Source organism: Ammospiza nelsoni, chromosome 9 (assembly GCF_027579445.1).
Source record: "Ammospiza nelsoni isolate bAmmNel1 chromosome 9, bAmmNel1.pri, whole genome shotgun sequence".
Taxonomy (NCBI): domain Eukaryota; kingdom Metazoa; phylum Chordata; class Aves; order Passeriformes; family Passerellidae; genus Ammospiza; species Ammospiza nelsoni.
This window is the reverse complement of record NC_080641.1, coordinates 8719451-8738826: the sequence shown is the minus strand read 5'-3', so window position 1 is coordinate 8738826 and position 19376 is coordinate 8719451. Positions and strand designations below refer to the sequence as shown.

Here is a 19376-nt window from a genome sequence, read left to right as displayed (position 1 = left end):
TGTGACCTCAGCAGAGAGGAGGGGACACGTGTGAGCCACCAGGAGCTGCTGCCTGTGTGAGTCAGCCCAGGAAAGGTGACCCAGGGCAGGGACAGCTCTGCTCCCAGCACAGGGCACACTCCTGGAAAAGGAGCTGCTGCTTTCCCCCTTATTAAGGGCTTAAATGGGAGATGCAGGACTCTAGGTGGCTCTCCAAAATGCAGTTTATTCTATCTAAGATGTCACAGCAGTCCAGGGTTGTGGGTGACAGAGCTGTGCCTACAGCTGTCAGCTCCAGCTGCAGGCCGGCCTGCAGACCCTTAGTTTAGGTTACATTGCATTATATACTTTTCTTTTGGTTACAATACATTATATACTTTTCTTTTGGTTACAATGCATTAAATGCTTTTCTTTGCTGAGCATCTTCATACAGTAGAACCAATCTATACCTTAACTGTTATCTATAGCCTATCATAATTACTATAATTACCATATTCATGTTACTGTTCTCCAATCACTAAAAGTCAGTACATTATAGTTTAAGCTAGAAGTTGTTTTTCAGTTTTCTTGCAGTGGAAAAGTCTGAGACTTTTTTTCTACTTGCAACTTTGGTGACTTGTTTGCCTGTGCTATCTTTCTGCTTGGTAAAAACATCTTGTTTGAAGTGAGTTTATCTTTTGCTCTAAGTCATAAAAACCCCTTCTAACTAACACACTCTTTGCCTTCTTAGTTATCTAGTAAGACTGGTTCAGCAATTCTTTTCTCCTACATCAAAACTTGCTTCCATCTCTATTCCTTCATCAGACTCTACATTTGAAAATCTTTCTGCTAAGCATCCATATCTGTGAGACTTTCCTGTCAAACTTTCACCCTTCCCAACACCCCCTGTATCTGCATCCCTGAGTGCTTCAGCAGCAGCCAAACCCACTGATGGCTTTCAGTCAGGGTGATGTTGTTGGAATTTTAACATCAGGTGTGTGGATGCTGGAAGAGCCACGCACGGGACAAATCCTGCCTTGAGGAGAGCAGGATGGATCATATACAAGCTCAGCAGGGCATGGTTACTGCCCACAGACCCACATCTGCCTGAGCTGCCCCATCTCTGTTGGGAATTTCGAGTCCATATCCCCCTCTGTGATGGACTCAAGCTAAAGCAGTAAGTTATAACAGGGTGGGAAATGTTTAATTTGCACATATGCCTGCAAAGGGGTCACTATCTGAACACGAAGAGTTGGTATGTTTCACAGCATCAGATTAACGGTAAAAACCCATAAATAGCAATAGTTTTTATATTATGCTTTTCCCACCCTGGCAGAGAATGATGTGAATTTAGAAACACAGTAGAAGTGAAAAACAAAGGAGAGGAGAGGAGAGGAGAGGAGAGGAGAGGAGAGGAGAGGAGAGGAGAGGAGAGGAGAGGAGAGGAGAGGAGAGGAGAGGAGAGGAGAGGAGAGGAGAGGAGAGAAGAGAAGAGAAGAGAAGAGAAGAGAAGAGAAGAGAAGAGAAGAGAAGAGAAGAGAAGAGAAGAGAAGAGAAGAGAAGAGAAGAGAAGAGAAGAGAAGAGAAGAGAAAAGAGAAGAGAAGAGAAGAGAAGAGAAGAGAAGAGAAGAGAAGAGAAGAGAAGAGAAGAGAAGAGAAGAGAAGAGAAGAGAAGAGAAGAGAAGAGAAGAGAAGAGAAGAGATAGAAAGCAGCAGATAGAGACAGAAAAGGTGAGTATAGAGCTACAGAAGTGTTAATGGATCAAATTCAGCCAGTGGGTAAATTGACCCTGCTGCATCCAAGGTGGGGGAAGGCACAGCCCCTCCTGGCAGGTCTCATCCTGAAACAGGGATGAAAGCGTCATCCTTACCCACCTTGGAAAATCTGCAGGAGCTGCCAGGGCAGTGTGTGGAAGAGGATGGATGGGTACCAACATCCCTGCTACTGGAATCAGATCAATCCACTGCATTATTATATTCCTCCTGGCTTTAAAGAACTCCCTGCAGGCAGCTCACCTGGCTGTATGAACACCCTGATCTGTCCCAAAGGATTGGGCTGCTCCCAGTGTGACCTTGTGCACTGCTTCTTCCCTGGGGACCCCCCAGCTCCCGGTGCTCATCATCACACCCTCGTGCTCTGCCAGCAGGGAGAGGAAATGTGAGAAAAATCAATGGCTGCAGCTCAGGCTGCCGGGGGATTTGTGCATTTTTGCACTGGGAAATCTGATAGGTCGACCCCGTTCCTCAAGACCGCCGTCGATGGAGCTGATGATGGGAGGGAGGGCTCAGGGCTGGGGGTGTCCAGCCCAGGGCTGATGCTCTATTGATCCTGGAAGTCAGGGCAGCCTCTCTCAGTGTGATTTACTCAATTCCCTTGTTGTTCCACATCAACCTTGCTCCCAACCTGCTTTTAATTCTGTATTTATTTATTCCCGGTCTTCCCTGCCAGGCAGTGGCAGCGAAGCCTCTGGATTGTCCCTCTGGAGCAGGAATCACCACATGGGCAGGGCAGGGCAGTGAAGGATACAAATAGCCACCTTTGCCCCTCCTGATGCCTCCCCACCAAGGCTGGGATGTGCTGCTGCTCCCAAAATCCTGAGATTTGGCATAATTTCTCCTGTTTTTAGTGGAGAGTTGACTTTATCTTCTCAGATCCCACTGATACTAAACAACAAGGGAATTTTGTAAATCACACCAATCCCCCTGACCCCACAGAGCAGGCTCAGCAAACCCTGCTCGGCTCATGGGGCCAGGGAAGGTTGTGCTCCTAAAGCATTTCCTCCCATGCCAAACTGATCCCCTGAATATCCAGGCTTTCTTAAAATTCTTTTGCCTGGGGAGAAGGTGGGAGGAGGTCCACGAGTTTCTTGCATTGTCTCCTGTGATGGAAAACCCTCCTCTTTGTGATTTTATCAATGCCAGTAAAGTAAATTTTCCCTCGGCAAGACTCTCTTTTCTAAAGCCTTTTCTGAAGACTCCTTTTCCCCAGTGATGCAGAATCTTTAAAAGTATAATTATATATTTAAAAAAAATCCCACCATGCTATTTATAAATTATTCTATATGCTCCCAACAAAGCAAGTGCCAGACTGCATTGGCGGAAAGCCCACTCCAGCTTCTCCTTGCTTGGTTTCAAAATGCAAATAACACTGCTTCTGTGATTTTTTTTTTCCCTAACTACAACAGCACGGGGGAAATCACAATGCAAACTCTTTCCTGGAAAAAAGAAGAGAGAAAGAGATGAGGAAAACATGGCAGCCTTGTGCAAGGGAGGTATGGGGAGTAGATCCAGACCTAAGGTACAGAGACTGGGATCCAAATTTGAGCTGTGGGGACAGAGATCCAGACCCAAGATGAGGATTTTTTGGGACCAGCATCCCTCCTCAGTGCTGCCTGGATTCCCCCTGCCTGCCTTCCACCGAGCTGTAGGCAGAAGGCAGTAGAGGCAGGGAATAGTGGAGGCCTTTTCTCTTTAATTTAAGGCTTCTCCTTGCCCTCTCTCCCTTCCTGTATTCCTCCCCCAAGCCTGGATATGCTGAGCTGAGAGTTTTGAAACCTTTAGAGGAGTTGGAAAGCGCCAGGTCCCAGCAGAGCAGTGAAACACGAGGATGCTCACTGTGGTCCCAAGGGGTGTCTGATAACGGGAGGCAGGGATTTGCCAATCAGATATTTGAATGGAGCTGTTTCTACGGAGCAATGGTGAGCAAAGAACCCAGCCTCTTCTCTGCCTCCCCTGTTACCATCTGTCTTCGTTTAATGACAAAAAAAAAAAGCATTTATTGATATAAAATAAATAAAGAGAAGTGGGTGGAGGGGGGGGGGGGGGATCACTGGCTATTTTCCATTACAAAATTTGCCAGCTGTCGTATCACAAGACATTAATTTATTATACACCCCAGCACGCATTCCGGGCAATGCCTCCCGCAAATAACAAAGAGAATATTTATCTCTTAATCCCCTTTTCTGCCCCCCTGCTGCCAAGTTATCTCCGGGAGCCCGCCAGCATCCAAAGGCTCGGGGCTGGAGCATCGCAGCTCCTCTGGGCTGGAGCAGCTCAGACACGGAGCGATGTTATCGGGCACGGCGATAGCAATGCCAAGGTGAGGCATTGAAAAGCCGGTAACAATGCCAAGGTGAGGCATTGAAAAGCAGGTGACCTGCGAAATGTAAAGTCAAGCTGCGGCACGGCGCCGGGGCCAGCGCAGGGCAGGCTTGCTGTGAGGCGTCGCAGCAAGGGCACCAAAGCTCTCTGCTCGTTAAAGGCTTGGCTGCAAACATAATTAAGAGATGCTATCGGCCAGCGGCAGGCGAATCTCAGCCCTCGCAAATCACGGATTCCCGGGGATCCTGCGACAGGAGCCCCGTAAATCTCCGCAGCGAACGAGCTCGGCCGGCGGCAGGGGAGGGATGGAGGGATGCTCCGGCAGCCGGGGAGGGATCCTGTGGTCGTGGGGAAAAAGCTAAAAAATGTCACACCAAAGGTGGGGAGGCTTCAAGGAAACCAAAATTGATCCACTGGGGAGGGGTAGGGTGAGGGCCCCTGAGAATCCTTGGGACAACCAAGGGTTGCAGCCCCGTTTGGAGCGGCTCCTGTTTGGTCCCTCGGGCCATGATCCAGTGGGTACCAAATCCCCAGCCCCGGGGTGTCTGTTCCGGGCACACACGGCCCTGTGCAGGTGGGTTTGCTGCAAAGCTGCCCTGGAGTCCCTGCTGCCCCCGTCCCAGCCCGGCATTGATGGGCAGCACAAGGGCAAAGGAGGTGGAGATCACGCAGCTTTTGGAAAATTTTCCTGTTCCCCTCCTGCCCCTTTCTTTCCCCCTCTTATCTTTTTTTCCCTTTTCTCCTGGTCTTTTGTGGCCTGTCAGCCCAGCTTCCCCCCTCCCTCAATCCTGCACTTTCTCCTACTCTTTCCCCCATCTTCACCCCTGTTCTCTGTCTTTCCTCTCCTTGATCCCTCCCCATCCTGCCACTTCTTTCCCCCCATGCGCACCACTCTCCCTGCTACACTTCTCCCCTTCCCATTTCACCTCATGTCCACCCCATTCCCTTTCCATCACAATGCTTTATGATGTACCAATCCCATCCCATCCTACTCCTTTCCCAATCCCATTCCCATCCCATCAAATCCCATCCCATTCCCATCTCCATCCCATTCCTGTCTCACTGCCATTCCCATTCCCATTCCCATTCCCATCCCCATCCTATCTTATCCCCATTCCCATTCTCATCTCACCCCCATTCCCATTCCCATTCCCAACCCATTCCCATTCCTGTCCCTGTCCCCGTCCCCATTCCCATCCCCATTCTCTTTCCCATTCCCATTCGCATTCCCACCTCTATTCCCGTTCCCACCTCTATTCCCGTTCCCATTCCCATTCTTGTTCCTGTTCCCATTCCCTTTCCCATCCCCATGTTCCCATTCCCATCCCCATGTTTCCATTCCCATTCCCGTTCCCGTCCCCATGTTCCCATTCCCATCCCCATTCCCATGTTCCCATTCCCACCTCCATTCCCATGTTCCCATTCCCATTCCCGTCCCCATGTTCCCATTCCCATTCCCATGTTCCCATTCCCATTCCCGTTCCCATCCCCATGTTCCCATTCCCACCTCCATTCCCATGTTCCCATTCCCATTCCCGTCCCCATGTTCCCATTCCCATTCCCATGTTCCCATTCCCATTCCCGTTCCCATCCCCATGTTCCCATTCCCACCTCCATTCCCATGTTCCCATTCCCACCTCCATTCCCATGTTCCCATGTTCCCATTCCCATTCCCGTCCCCATGTTCCCATTCCCATTCCCTTTCCCATCTCACCCCCATTCCCATCCCCATCCCCAGGCAGTCCCGCATTCCGGGGCTGTCCCGCCCATCCCGGGGGTCGCGGGCGCCGCTCCCGCGCCCCAGACCCGACCCCAGACCCGCGCGAGCCGCGGCGCCCCCCGGCGGCGGGCGAGGGAACGGCGCCTCCCCGCGGGGCGGTCCCGGGGCGGTCCCGGGGCGGTGCCGGGCGCTGCCCCCGCCCCGGGCCGGCGGTGCGGCGGTGCCGAGGGCGGGCGGGCGGTCCCGGGGCGGTGCCGGGCGCAGGCCCCGCCCCGCGGCGGTGGGCGGGCGGCGGTGCCGGGGACGCGCGGTGCCGGTGCCGGTTGGCTGCGGGCGGTGACGGCGGGAGGCGGTGGCGAACATGGCGGCGGCGGCGGCCGAGGAGGCGGCGGCAGCGGCGGGGCGGCGCTGAGGAGGCCCGAGGCGGGCTGAGGAGTGGCGGGGCGGGCGGGCGGGGGCCCATGTGCGGTGGCGGCGGACCCCCCCCGCCCCCCACTACCGACGCCCGTTCTCAGCCAGGCGCCGCCGAGGCGGCTCTGCGGGCGCGGAGCGAGCGCGGCCCCGGCCCGCCGGCGGCGGCGGCAGCGGCGGCAGGATGAAGTTCGCCGAGCACCTCGCGGCGCACATCACCCCCGAGTGGCGGAAGCAGTACATCCAGTATGAGGTACGGCCCCGGGCAGCGCTGCGGGCACCGGCCCCGGCCCCCGCGCCTCACGGTGCCCGCCGTGCCGCGGGGCTGTGCTGCTGATGGAGAGGCAGCGGCTGCGCGTCCGCCGCGGCGGGGAGGCTGCGGCTGAGGGGCAGCCCTGGCTGTCCGGCTCGCTAATTAGTGCATTAATTACCGCCCGTAACCTCTTGCCGGCGGACAGAGGTCGCGGCACACGCTCGGTACCGCCAGCCCCGGCGGGGGCTCAGCACCAGCGCCGGTTCCCGGAGGAGCGGTGACTTTGAGAGCTCCCGGCCTCACAAGGGCGATCCCGCTGCGCTGGGCAGCTCCCGGTGCCTTCCCTGCCCTGCCGGGGCCACCTGCACCGCGCTGGGATCCCCCGAGCTCCCAAAACAGGGCTCAGAACCCCCAGAACAGGGCTCCAAACCCCCATCAGCTCCCCCGAGCCCTCCAAAACAGGCTCCAAACCCCCATCAGCTCCGGTTTTATGACAATTTTTAAGTAAGGCTCTGCAGCTCGCGGTTTCGCACTCCAGTCGGGGCGTTTATGAGCACTGTTTGCAGCAAGTTCTGCTGCATTAATCGTGAATTATCTGCAGAACACGGCTTTTTTTGGGCTTTATCAGGCCAGCCTGCTAAAGGTCACGCTGATTGCTTCGTTTCAGATTTATCACACCGATTCCGGGCTTGCTTGGAACTGGACGGAGCTGGCGGGCTGGTAATTTGTAGTAAAACCATTTCCTATGTCAGTGTCAGCAGTAAAAGTGGCAAGTGCCAGCGATGTCTTTTCCACAAGTAATAATTAAATCTAGACAACGGAAAGCTGATTATAGGACAGCCGTGATCAGCAAAACTTCTTGACTGATTGACTCAGTTAAAACCACGCAACATTTGTTATTGTTTGAGGGCCTGTATTTTCTCCCTAGGACTATAACAGCAATTTATTTATGCTATCCGTATTAATCTGTCTGCATTTGCAAGGAAAACCACATTTATCTTAGCTTGCTTTGTTATAATGTCGAGCTTGAGAAGTTTATATCTGCCCTTTTCACTCTTCCTTTGTTTCCCTTCACCTGCCTGCAGAGGAATGGATATTTAAATAAAAACTGCACTTGGGTTTGGCTTTACAACAATATTGTGATCTCCTTGAATGATGTGGAGAGCTAGATGGCCAAATAGTGCCATCAGTCTTTGAGGAGGAGGAAAACCATTGTCTTGATTATTTATTTTTAAAGAGCCAGCTTAGTTCTGCATCGTGTCTCTAATGGGTTATCCCTGGGAGAGTTGTGTTCTGCTCCTGAAAAAAGAAAGCTTGGATATCTTCCTAAGAGCAGCTTTGGAGGTGGGAAATAAAAGGGTGAAAGATCTGGCTGCCTGCTGAGCAAACAGCTGTGGAGAGAGGGGAAGGAGACCCAGTGAACTACGACACCCTGATTAATGTGTGAAGAGCTCTGCTGCTCCTCGGCCACTGTTTTCATTATGGGAAGTTAATTTTCAGCTGTTTTAACTAGGGCACTATCATTATGTCATTCTCCCTTCCTCCAGCCCGGTTTAAAATGTATATTTCAGTCAAAACAACTTCCCCTCAAGTTGTTACTCTTTCTAATCACAAGTAATCTCCCCCTTGAATAGACAGCTTAATGTGGAGTGAGGGAAAACACAAACCTCACCTTCCCTTTCAGTAACAACTTTCAAACTCTTTGTTTGCCTTGTTGCAGCTGGCTGGATGTGAGTCAGCCTCCTGCTCATGCATATTACAGTGATGGAATAGCCTGGCATTTATTATTCAGTGACTGGTGGTCGTGTGGGTGCAGTGCATAAAAGCCCAGCACTGCCTCCATTTACTTGTTGATTATACCTGAGCCAAAAAGCACCCAGCCCTCCTTTGTCCAGAAAAAAAATTCCCATTGTTGATCAGCAAATGTGAGGTTAAACTTTGCCTGTGTTACTTGTGTGCAGTGCTGCTTTTAGAAGGTGTCACAGTAACTTTTAAAACATTATTTGTGTATTAAATAGTGTTATATTGTTTCTTCACCTCACAGTTTATATCTTTTTAATTAAAGCAGGAAACACCCTCTCAGAGTGAGAGATCTTCTTGGGTAGGTTTTTAACTCTGGAAAGATTTTTCCTGTTTTTAGGATGTCACATTCAAGATCACAGAATTCTGGAGTGGTTTGAGTTGGAAGGGACCTTAGAGATCATCTTGTCCCATCCCCTGCCATGGGCAGGGACATCTTCCACTAATCCCAGGTGGCTCCAAGCCCCATCCAGCCTGGCCTTGGACACTTCCAGGGATGGGGCAGCCACAGCTTCTCTGGGCAACCTTTGCCAGGGCCTCCCTACCCTCAGGGAAGATTTTTTGCCCAATATCTGATCTACCCCTGCTCTCTTTCAGTTTGAAGCTGTTCCCCGTGAGAGGACTAAAAGATGATGCAGAAATTGCTTTCTCTAAGTTGTTCTGTATCATAAAGCTTACCTCCCCTCATCTTAATTTCCTCCTCTGGTATTTGGAGTTATTTCCACTGGAGAGTAGGAGATTCCTGAAGTGTGGCAGGACCCAGGTAATCTGTGAGATCCTTTGAAGGGATTTGGAGCAAGCTTTGCCTTGTCAGACCAGGTGTAATCTGTTGGTGATAACCTCAGAAAGAAGAATGGAATTGTTGTGGTTTCAATACCTAAAAATGTAGCTTCACTTTCGGGTGGTCTTGAACAATTGACAGTCCTCAAAACTTCTTACCATCCACATGCTCTTTCCCTCCAAAAATAATCAGTTTAGGTATTCTAAGTGTGCTTGTAGGAAGTATGGAAGTTGCCTGGGCTTAGGGCTGGTAGGGTGTGACTTAGATTGATATTTTCTTTCAGCACAAACTCTGCAGTGACCATTACTGTACATCTGAGCTTTTTGAGAAGGAGCTTACAGAAAAGAGGGAAAATGGCAGTGAATGCTCTTCTGTTTCATTCAGCTTTTCCCAAAGACATTTACCATGACTGAGCCAACAGTAACGTGGAGCTTTAAATCATGGTGGACCTGATTTGGCTTTCCATTCTAAAGATTGCATGAAATGATGTGGATGTGCCTCACCCTGGCAGCAGCAGTGAGAGGATTTGCTCACCTTGTTTGAGGGGCTCTGGCAGTGCATTTTCTTCTGTAAAGAAGAAATGTAAAATGTAAAAAACATTTTCCTAGCTGTTAAACTACAGCTGTGATATGCACTGCTTAGGTGTTCATTTTTGCCTTAAAAGTTTTGGGCCACTCATTTACCCTTCAGTTCCTTTGGAAAAATAAGAAAACTGGAAAAATGGAAAACAGGAAAAACGTGAAAACAAACACAATCCCAACTTTTTGTGTCAGAATTGTGGAATTCTCATTTCCACACAGTACTGAACAAATTCAGGTAACTTGCATGAATTTCAGCTGATGCTTTTATTTTTTTTTTTTTTTTTTGGCTGAGAGTGTGCTCTGCTGCATATAATGCTAATTTTTGATGCAGGGAAATATTGGGGTTGTGAGTCCTCTGTTTATCCACAAACCCTCCTGGATTCCTTTGTTTTCATGTCCCTCTCTGGATTACTTTCAGCAGGAGAGCATTGCTCAGGCTTCTAAATGCAAATGTGGATCTGCACATCCAGCTGATGGAACTGTACAAGTCACTTGCACAGTTGCCAGATGGCTGTTTGGTTGCACTTAATCTGGCCTGAATTTGTTTCTCTGCAGGAGCCTGATGGTATTTTTATAGAAAAAGTACATCATACCTTTGACATCTCCACAACTGGGGAGGGAGGAGGAGCACAACAGTTATTACAGGTGCAGAGTTCATGGCAGACGTGGGTAAAGGTGTGAGCAGGTGACCTCCCTTCCCTTTTTTAAAGGTTTTAAAGTCCTTAAAACCCTCAGGTTTTAAGTCCTTCTGCTGTTGCAGGAGAGGAACAGGTTGCTGAGTTTTAGGCATCATTTCTCCCAGACACCACCTGCAGCAGGAAGTGGGTGGGGGCAGAGGAGAGCTGAGGTTGCCTGCTTGCCTTCAGTGTCTCCTGAAACAGGCTTTCAGCTTTTGGGAGGTGGCCAACTCTGCTGTCAAACCCAGCTCCATGATAGGCAGTTCACACCCAGGCTTGCCACCTCCTGACACAAATCTGTTGTGCTATTTCACTATTTGTCCTTCGGGCTGTTAGCAGAGGAGCTTAGAGGAGCTTAAGTGGTTTGAAAGACTCCTTTAAAACAGAGGGGTTTTTTTGAGTGTTTTAAGGTTTTTGTCCTTAATTTTGTTCACTGTTAAGGTCTGAGAGTTCCATTTTTGTTTTCTTTTTGCCTTTTTGTTTTGTTCTCTCATATGTATTTCCACAAGTTGACTGATGGTGCAAGGTGTAGCACTGGCGCAGTCTAAAGCAGGGAAATAACCCATTTTGTTTAGTTTGAGGGCAGAAAGAGTAATTCTTAAGTGTTTCACATTGACAGTGATGGATCACTTTAGTAAACAATCAGTTCTAAAATTCTGTAATCTAGAGGGCTAAATAGTTTAGGTGTGAAGGAGCACTGAGTCTTTCACTTTGAGGTTATTGGTTTACTTATATAGGTCAGGAAGGCAGTAACAAAATCTGCTGCCCTGCAGCTGCCAGGTTGTACCATGTCAGTGTGCATGGGGAGGGGTCTGTGGGACGACTGACACCTTCAGCTTTCAAGATTATTTAGTGCAGGACTGTCAATGTTGTCCTTTTGCATTTGTTGTTTTTTAAAAATGACTGATAAAACCAGAGATAGGAATTACACTGGGCTTACCTCCGGGTGGGTTAAGAGATGAGTTGTTGCTACAGTGACTTTCAATGTGCTGTCTCTTCTGGTTTGTTTATCCTGTGTCACATGTTGGTTGTGGTTCATGGAAAAAGTTACAGGTAGGTGAGGATGACGACTGGGATGGAAAAGGAGGAAGATTTTTTGCCTGCTTGGTGTGCAGAGGCAGATCATGTGCTGCTGAGCAGTGAGTCGTGGGGGGAGAGGACTGGAGTGGCCAGTGCTCCTGAGGAATGTCAGAAAAGCACCAAGAGCAGAGCATAGCTGTGCTGCTGGCATGAGGATCACCCAGCAGTGGCTCAGTTGGGAAAACAATTATGCAAGTGACCTTTGCTGAGACCTCTGACTCAGGAGCCAGACCTCTGAGAGTTGCCAGGGCTGCTGGTGCAGGCAGCCACCTTGGGTATCTTGTGATAAACACACTTGTCCTTTAGACCTTGTGTTTGCCCAGTGTGTTACAACAGCACTCAGCTCCCAGCTGCTGAGCTGATGGTTTTTACCTCCAGGGTTTTTTGGGGGATTTGTCATTTAACCTGGGAGGTTTTCTCCTGGGGCACTGTGACACACACCTCTGCTTCTGCTGTCTTTCAGGATTATGGAAGTATGGGATACATTGAGAATCAGGAAGAATAGATAGGAACTAAGAAGACCTGAATTCCTTTTTTTGTGTTAGATTTCTGTGGGCTCAAGAATGAGGGAATAAGGTCAGGTTTTTGTGGTGGTGGAGGAGGGTACTCACGTTCAGTATGGGCATTAAGATGTGAGGTGTGTATATGCAAATCACTGTGCAGTAGGAATGGGTCCTTCCCTCTGGCTTTTAGTTCCAAAATGATGGCTCAGGTTATTCATAAAGTCCTAGAATATTTTGGGTTGGGAGGGACATTTAAGATCATCTTGTTCCCACTCCACAACCCTTCCACTATCCCAGGTTGCTCCAAGCCCCATCCAGCCTGGCCTTGGACACTTGCAGGGATGGGGCAGCCACAGCTTCTCTGGGCACCCTGTGCCAGGGCCTCACCAGCCTCACAGTAAAGATTTTTCCCTATTATTTTACTCCAACCTGCCCTCTGTCAGTTTGAATCCATTCCCTCTTGTCCTGATATTCCTGGCCACTGTCCCAAGTTCCTCCCCAGTTCTCTTGAGCCCCTTTAGGCAGTGGAAGGGGCTCTAAGGGCTCCCTGGAGCCTTCTCCAGCTGAACACCCCCAGCTCTCCCAGCCTGTCTCCATGGCAGAGGGGCTCCCACCCTCTGATCCTCACTGTGACCCTCCCCTGAACTCCCCTCACTCCCTCAGCCATTGATCAGAATTCAGTTCACGTGGATGTGAGTGAGCAAACCTTTAACCTGTGCCTGGGGTAATGCCAGCACCTCAACAACTGCAAGGCAGTTCGTGGTGCCTCCAGCACCTGAAACCTGATTACTTAATTAATTCTGGCTGGTGCTAATGTTGCCCTTCAGTTCCCACCTCTAGAGCAGGCCATCACCCTTGCTTCCCTAATCTCCTTCATCATGTTGCCTTCAGCTTTCAGCATGTATGTGTATTTTTGTGATCCTCTGTAACAGTGATGAGATATCCCTGAGGCTGCTTCTCCTCCATTTGCCTTGACAAACTCCTCTGTGTCACGCAACACTTCAGGTTTTGTTGTTATTTCCTCATTTTTTTAATGTAAAGCCTTTACATCCTACCAACTGGGGAACATTTTTCTGAAGGAAGATGTTGAAATGTACAGTTGGAATAAATTTTATAGATGATTAAGATAACAGGCTGGAGATAAAGCAGTCAGTAAACATGAACCTGTTTCACTTGTGAACAGAAATGTGTGTGATAGCCTTGACATCACATCCCACAGCTTTCTGTGCCAGTCTGCAGGATAAAAGGGCTTTAATTGCTTTTGTTTTCAAACAGGCATATCAAAACAGTGTAATTTTTTTTTCCTCTTTTCATGCTAACTGTGTTCCTTGTTCTCTGCCCCTCCCTTGCAGGCTTTGAAGGAGATGCTATATGCAGCTGTAGACCAGGCCCCTTCTATAGAAGGTAAGCAAATTGAACCCACAGTTGTGTTTTTCTTGGCACTGTGTGCTGGACACGTAGTCCTGCTACTTTTCTGTCCTTAATCCTCCTAAATTGGTAAACTTAATATCCTGATGGGCAAATGCCTGGCCTTTCACAGCCTGCATGCTATATTTGATTGTTAGAACTCTTTGTCCTCCTTTGTTGGGACAATAAATGGCTTTGTATAGTTTGAGACAGCAACAGCTGGATTCCTCTTGCTTATAAGGTCATTCAGTGGTGGAAGTATTTTCTTCATGGCTTGAGAATAGAGCTTTGTTTTGCTGTGAGAGCCTGCCACTCTGGGAGATAGCTGTGCTGGAGAGACACTGGCTCCTGGTTTGGTACTGGTGATTTGAGCTGCAGGAGTCTCATCCTTTTGTTCTGTGTCCTCCCTGAATGCTCTGCTGCCTCTCCCATGTGCACATGAGTATATCTTCTTCTTTGCATGTGTTTATTGCCTTCTGACTGCTCTAGATTATTCTAGTAAGGTGTTAGGTTTTTAGCTCACTGAATTTTAAATGGTTTGTTTAATTAAGTGATGATCTCTGCAAAATTTCTTAATAGAGTCTTTTGCTTTCTGTATCTTCCTTTTGTTGTCTTTAAAGTACTGAAGCCTCTCTGTTGCTTCACTCCTTACTTTCTTGCCCATCATGTGGATTTCTGGCTGCTTTATAACCTCCTTACCTTTATTATTTTCACTTTTATTGCAGAGTTAATTTTACTAATTTCTGAACATGGCCCTCTGGGTTTCTTTTATATTTCTTGTATATTTCTTGTATATTTCTTGTATATTTTTCTTGTATATTTTTCTTGTATATTTTTCTTGTATATTTCTTGTATATTTTTCTTGTATATTTATAGAGCAGGAGAACAAGTGCTGCTCCTTGTGTAGTCAGTTGTCTAACATCAGCAATGCTGGTCACTCTAAATGTTAGGCCATTAATTACTTTCCTTTTGTTGATTAGAACTGGGAAATGAGGTGTGCCATAGTTAATATAATGTGATTTTTTTTTTTTAATTCAACTCAACTTCACCTGTTTTTTGATTAGAATTTTAAAGCCAGAGCTGCAATAATTAATAGCTGAAGAGAGTGTGTGTGGGATGGGGCAGTCTGCCCTTAAACTCTTCAGAGGTGCATTCCAAGCTGAAGACTTTGTGGAATCAATGCTCAGGCAGGTGTAAATTTTAAATTTAACCTGACACTTAGTAGCTCACTCAACTCATTGTGCTGATTTTGTTTAAAAAAATCTTACTTTTCTCTAAATACAGATCCTATTACTAGGTTTCTAAAGGTTATGGTCCTAGAATCCAAAATCTATGGATTATCTTTGGAAAAGTCAACATGCAGTGGCAAAGAGGAAAGTCTTGCTTTATTATTTTAAAGTAGCAAAATTCCATAAAACCCACCCACAAACCTCTCTCCTCTAGAGCATAAGACTATGAGGAACTGAAGTTTTCTGTGTAGGCCTAACTGACTGTAATAACTTTTAAAGACAAGTTACTAATGTTATTAAAAATCCAGCAATATTTTTATGGGGGACTGGAACAATTATAAGACTTTTTTTCTTCCTCTCTTCTGTCCATTGGTTTATTATTGACAGTGTGAGCAAATGGTGTCTGTGCTGATGGAACTTTGTAGTCTGATGTTGGAATGTGACTTCCTGGGCTTGGCCAGGTTTATCTGGGATTTCAAGGTGGTCTTGAATTGTAAAATGTTATAATTCAGCATTTTGATTTCTCTATTTTCAGTGCTTGTGCTGCAGTGGTGTTCTGTAATGTGCTGTGATGTTTGTTTGGCAAAGCAAGAGGAGGGGAAGAATTAAATGATATATTTATGCTCTTTTAAACACTGTTAGAGTTTTGACCTGTGCTTCTGCCTCCTCTGATGCTGTAAAAACCTCAACAAAAGGAAAGCAATGACTTAAGACAGTTTCCATCTGTGGAACAATGTTCTGTTCATTTTTGGAGGGGTTGGGTGTTTTCCTCTGTACTATAGAGAATATAATCCAAACAGTTTTGAGCCACTCCTATTTAAATCTGTCTGTCTGACCTGCCCTTAAGTGCAGAGCAGTTCCACTAATTCCTTCACCTTTTGTGCTGGAGATAAATCAACACCATTTTTCCATCCCTGTTGCTTTCATCCTTCTCTTTTTTAAGCCCTTCTGCCTTTGTTCATAGAAACTTTAGGCCAGGTTTAGTACTTGACTGCACACAAACCATGCTCAGAACCCTGCTCTAGTCCCTATCAGGATTTGGAGCAAGTTCTTGTATTTTGGGCGGGAATGGAGCAGCTATTGTCAGGGGCTGGCTGTTGGCCTGCATGTTTCCAGTTTAATATGGATTTTGCAATGGATACTTGTGTGTTGTTTTGAGCTCAGCACAGAGACTACAGGGCTGTGCTACTGAAACCCAGCCTCCCAGTATGAGCCTGATGTAATCTCATTTTAGACTGGTCTAACTAAAATCCATTTGCTAATTGATCTTGTTGATCACAGACACGCTGCAGAGCTCCAGAGCTGGCTTTGATTTACCTTGCATGAATTGTAAGCTAATCTTTGGATAATATATTGGATTGTGAAGACAAGGGAGTTTTGTACAGCAAAGCTGAGGCTGTTCCTCGTTCTTATTCTGCTTGGCTGGATGTGTGATCTGGCATTTGTGAATGAATTTCTTAGATTTCTGCTGCAGGCTGCTTACTATGTCAGTCAGTAAAATTTGTGTATAGACAGAAATGCTTCCTGTTCCCTTAGAAGAATGCTGAAAGCACTTTGGAAATTCTTTAAAACAACAAAAAAAGTGCTACCCATGCAAGGCATGTTGTAAATAATGGCAAGGCAGGTAATAGGTGAGCCATCCATCATGAACAGCTTTCTGTGGGTTTGTATTTAGGTATTTTCTGTGTGTGGATGGGTAAACAAAGCTAACTTCAGAATGACTCCTAAAGTTTTGCAAGGGATAGTTGCTTGTGCTGCTTTAGTGGACAAAGTGCTGCTGGGAAGAGGGTCTTGGCTCTAAATTGTGCAGGTTATTCTGTGATTATTTATCATGGTGACCCTTCTCCCTGTGCTACATTGAATCACACCTATGTCTACCTGCTTTTTCCTATTTTTGGGTAATAAATGGACTGTGATTTGAACAAAAACCCTTGTAGAGGTGGATAAGCAAAACCTGTCAAGGCTTTATGGTAGGAGGAGATTGTTTGTAGCTGTCCCCACACACAATTCCAAGGTGGTGTGGCTCCCTGTGTTTCATGAGAGTTACTCCAGACTGTAGCATGTCTTTTCTGGCAGTTCCTGGCTGTACACATAGATTTCTTTAATCTGTTCAAAGATACATTTTTTTTCATCTGTCTGTCTCCTTTGTAATGACAGTTTCTTTATGCCAGTGTTATTCCTCCAGATGCTCCTCATCTTTTTACAAGGCAATCCCCTGATGAAACCTGCACCATCCTTCCACCTGAGCAACATCTGTACTAAATTAGTGCTCAGTCTGTTAATTCAATCCCTGCACATCACTGGGAGAGGTATCAAATGCTGCTGGATTCCCAGCTGTACCATGAGCCTTGCTTGGCTTTCTGGAGAGTTCTTTGGAGCGTGTTTGCTTCCTTAGCTGTTTGTTGCCTTCTGCTCACTGTTACCAGAACAAGGGGGATGAGTGGATGCTGTTCCCAGGATATCATTCCCAGCTCCTTGTAGCACAGCAGGAAGGCCTGAATGCAAGTGTGCCAAACCAGGCATCCTTTTGTGACCCTAAGGCACCTTTAGCAAGAATCTGTGATGATTTAGAGGCTAAACCCGAGCATAGCTCTGCTTTCCTCTGAGGCAGAATGTGCGGTACGGCAAAAACATGAAATTCTGACCTCACTGGGAGCATGCTGGGGTGGTTTTTTTGTTGATTCCTTGTCCTCCCACTGCTTCCTGTTCCATTTGTCACCTAAGTAAAGCAGGTTAGTGGACCATTCTTGCTGGGAGTGCTGCTGATTATTCCACTTGGTGAGCAGCTGTGTCGGCATCTCCCCGAGCTCCTCACGGTGCTGCCGTGGCCACCAAAGTGCAGCTGTAAATTATTCATCCCCATTTTCTGCTCCAATGGACAGGGGCCACTCTGAATATTATTTCCTCGAATATTTGCCTTTCAGATATTTAAATTTATCCTCTCTTTAATACTTGTGTAAACAAATATTGTTGGGTAATATCAGATGGTAGAGGAGTGTCCTGTTGTGTCATCCCATTATGGGAATTATTTAACCCCAATTCTGAATTTCAGTGGCACCTTTCAAACAAGGATCACACTGGTTCTGTGGGGATGGAATGGTGTATCAGGGTAGGAGTGGGGAGTACAGATGCTCTAGGGTAGAATTCAAACCCAAAAAGTAAGAGGTGGTGCTAAAGCACCATGAATTGGTAGGGGAAAAGCTTTAGTGGTGACAGATATCCTCTGCTGGTGCCTGTAATCTTTGTGGTCTCCTCTTTGCTCCTGATGGATTAGGAAAGCAAGAGATGCAAGTTTGGGACATTCTGAGAGTGCCAGCACTGGCAGCATGTCCCATGTTACTCCACCCTTGTTTCTGCTTTCATTTGTAAAGCACTTGCTCTGTTGACTGACAGCTACAGATCTTTAGCTTGGATTTATTTCTGTTACTGAACAGACTAAAGAGTGTTCTTTAGGGGCATAAATAATCTTGGTGAATAAGTAGGATGTAGGACATCACATTCTTTTTCTTTCCAGAGGAAGTTATGAGCCTGACAGTTTTTGTTACATGCAGACATGCTTTGTAGGGTTGATCAAAGGCTTATGATTTGTCTGTGTATATGCAGATGCCTTCTTTTTATTTCCAAATAAACATTTATTTCCAATTACACAAGCTTACTTTGTAGAGGCTTGAGGTTTTGTTTACATGGGAAATGCTTAAGGCTTTAAAAGAGTCTTCAGCAGAAGTGCTGCACATCAGAAGCAGTCACAAAGAGATTAATGCTTTGTCTTTATTTCAGCATGTCATCACACACCCATGAGGACACAGGGGTTGGTGTCCTACACCCCAGATGCAGCTCCTTGATTCTGTCTAGGCTGTAATTCAACCTCTGTATTCATAATTAGTATGTAAACTAACAAAAAGAAAATATATAATCCCATGACAATCCTCTTCTCAGTTGGAGATTTGATGCCAGGTATTGAATTAGCTGTAAAAAATAGGTTGTTGGGCTTGTGGCAAATGTTAGCTCCCAGAGTGTGCAAAAGGTGGACAGGAGGAGAGCTTGGCAGCACACCAGCATTTAGAGAAGGAGAGGCCTGGTTTCTCTTCCCCTGGAGCAATAAAATTTGAAAGGTAAACAGTGCATATGGTTGGAGTAGGGTCCAGAGAGAACAGCTGGATGCTCACTAAAATATTTGGAGCACAGATGCCTGTGTGCAAATGTGGAGTACCGTGTGTTCATGTCAAAGTCATTTTGCTGTCAGGAGCGGCTCAGTGCTCACAGCAAGTCAGCACAGACACTGCTTTGTACCCAGCCCTGCCACTCTCTGTGCCTCCAGAGCAGCCCACACTGCTGGTACAGTGACTTCCTCTGGGGTGATGAGCACCAGGAGCCTGAATTGTGCTCAGCCAGTCAGGAGAGTAACGTGGGTGGGGAGTAAAGGCCAGGTGAGGCACAGAGCTGGAGTCACAGAATGGCATCAGACAGTGGTTTGGGTTGGAAGGGACCCATAAAGGTTATCTAGTCCAGCCCTCCTGACATGGGAAGGGACACCTTCCACTGTCCCAGGTTGCTCCAAGATCTGTCCAACCTGGCCTTGAACACTTTCAGGGATGGGGCAGCCACAGTTTCTGTGGGCAGCCTGTGCCAGTGCCTTCTCACCCTCACTGTGAAAAAACCATCTTCCTTACATGTCATCTAAACTGACCCTCTTTCAGATAGAAACCATTATCCCCTGTCCTAACACAACAGGCTCTGCTAGAAAGTCTGTCCCCAGGCAAACTGGGTGATTGAAAGTTGATTGTGGAGACAACCAGCCAATACAAGGTTGGATGTCATTACTGTCCCACAGACCACAGGTCCTCAAGTTGTGGTCTGACAGCACATTCAGGACCT

The 19376-nt window shown here is 47.2% G+C and overlaps 1 protein-coding gene across 2 annotated transcripts in view; it reads left to right on the top strand.

The window, feature by feature from the left end:
- The first annotated feature begins 6185 nt into the window (after window positions 1–6185).
- The window catches only part of XPR1 (xenotropic and polytropic retrovirus receptor 1), a 109482-nt gene continuing 96291 nt past the window's right edge, over window positions 6186–19376 (top strand). Inside the window, exons 1-2 of one of the 2 annotated variants that reach the window (XM_059478596.1) lie at window positions 6186–6443; window positions 13218–13269. In XM_059478596.1, coding sequence (XP_059334579.1) covers window positions 6375–6443; window positions 13218–13269 — 121 coding nt within the window. In that variant the 5' untranslated portion in view covers window positions 6186–6374. The remainder of the gene's footprint in view (window positions 6444–13217; window positions 13270–19376) is intronic. The other variant, XM_059478598.1, reaches the window with a different exon arrangement.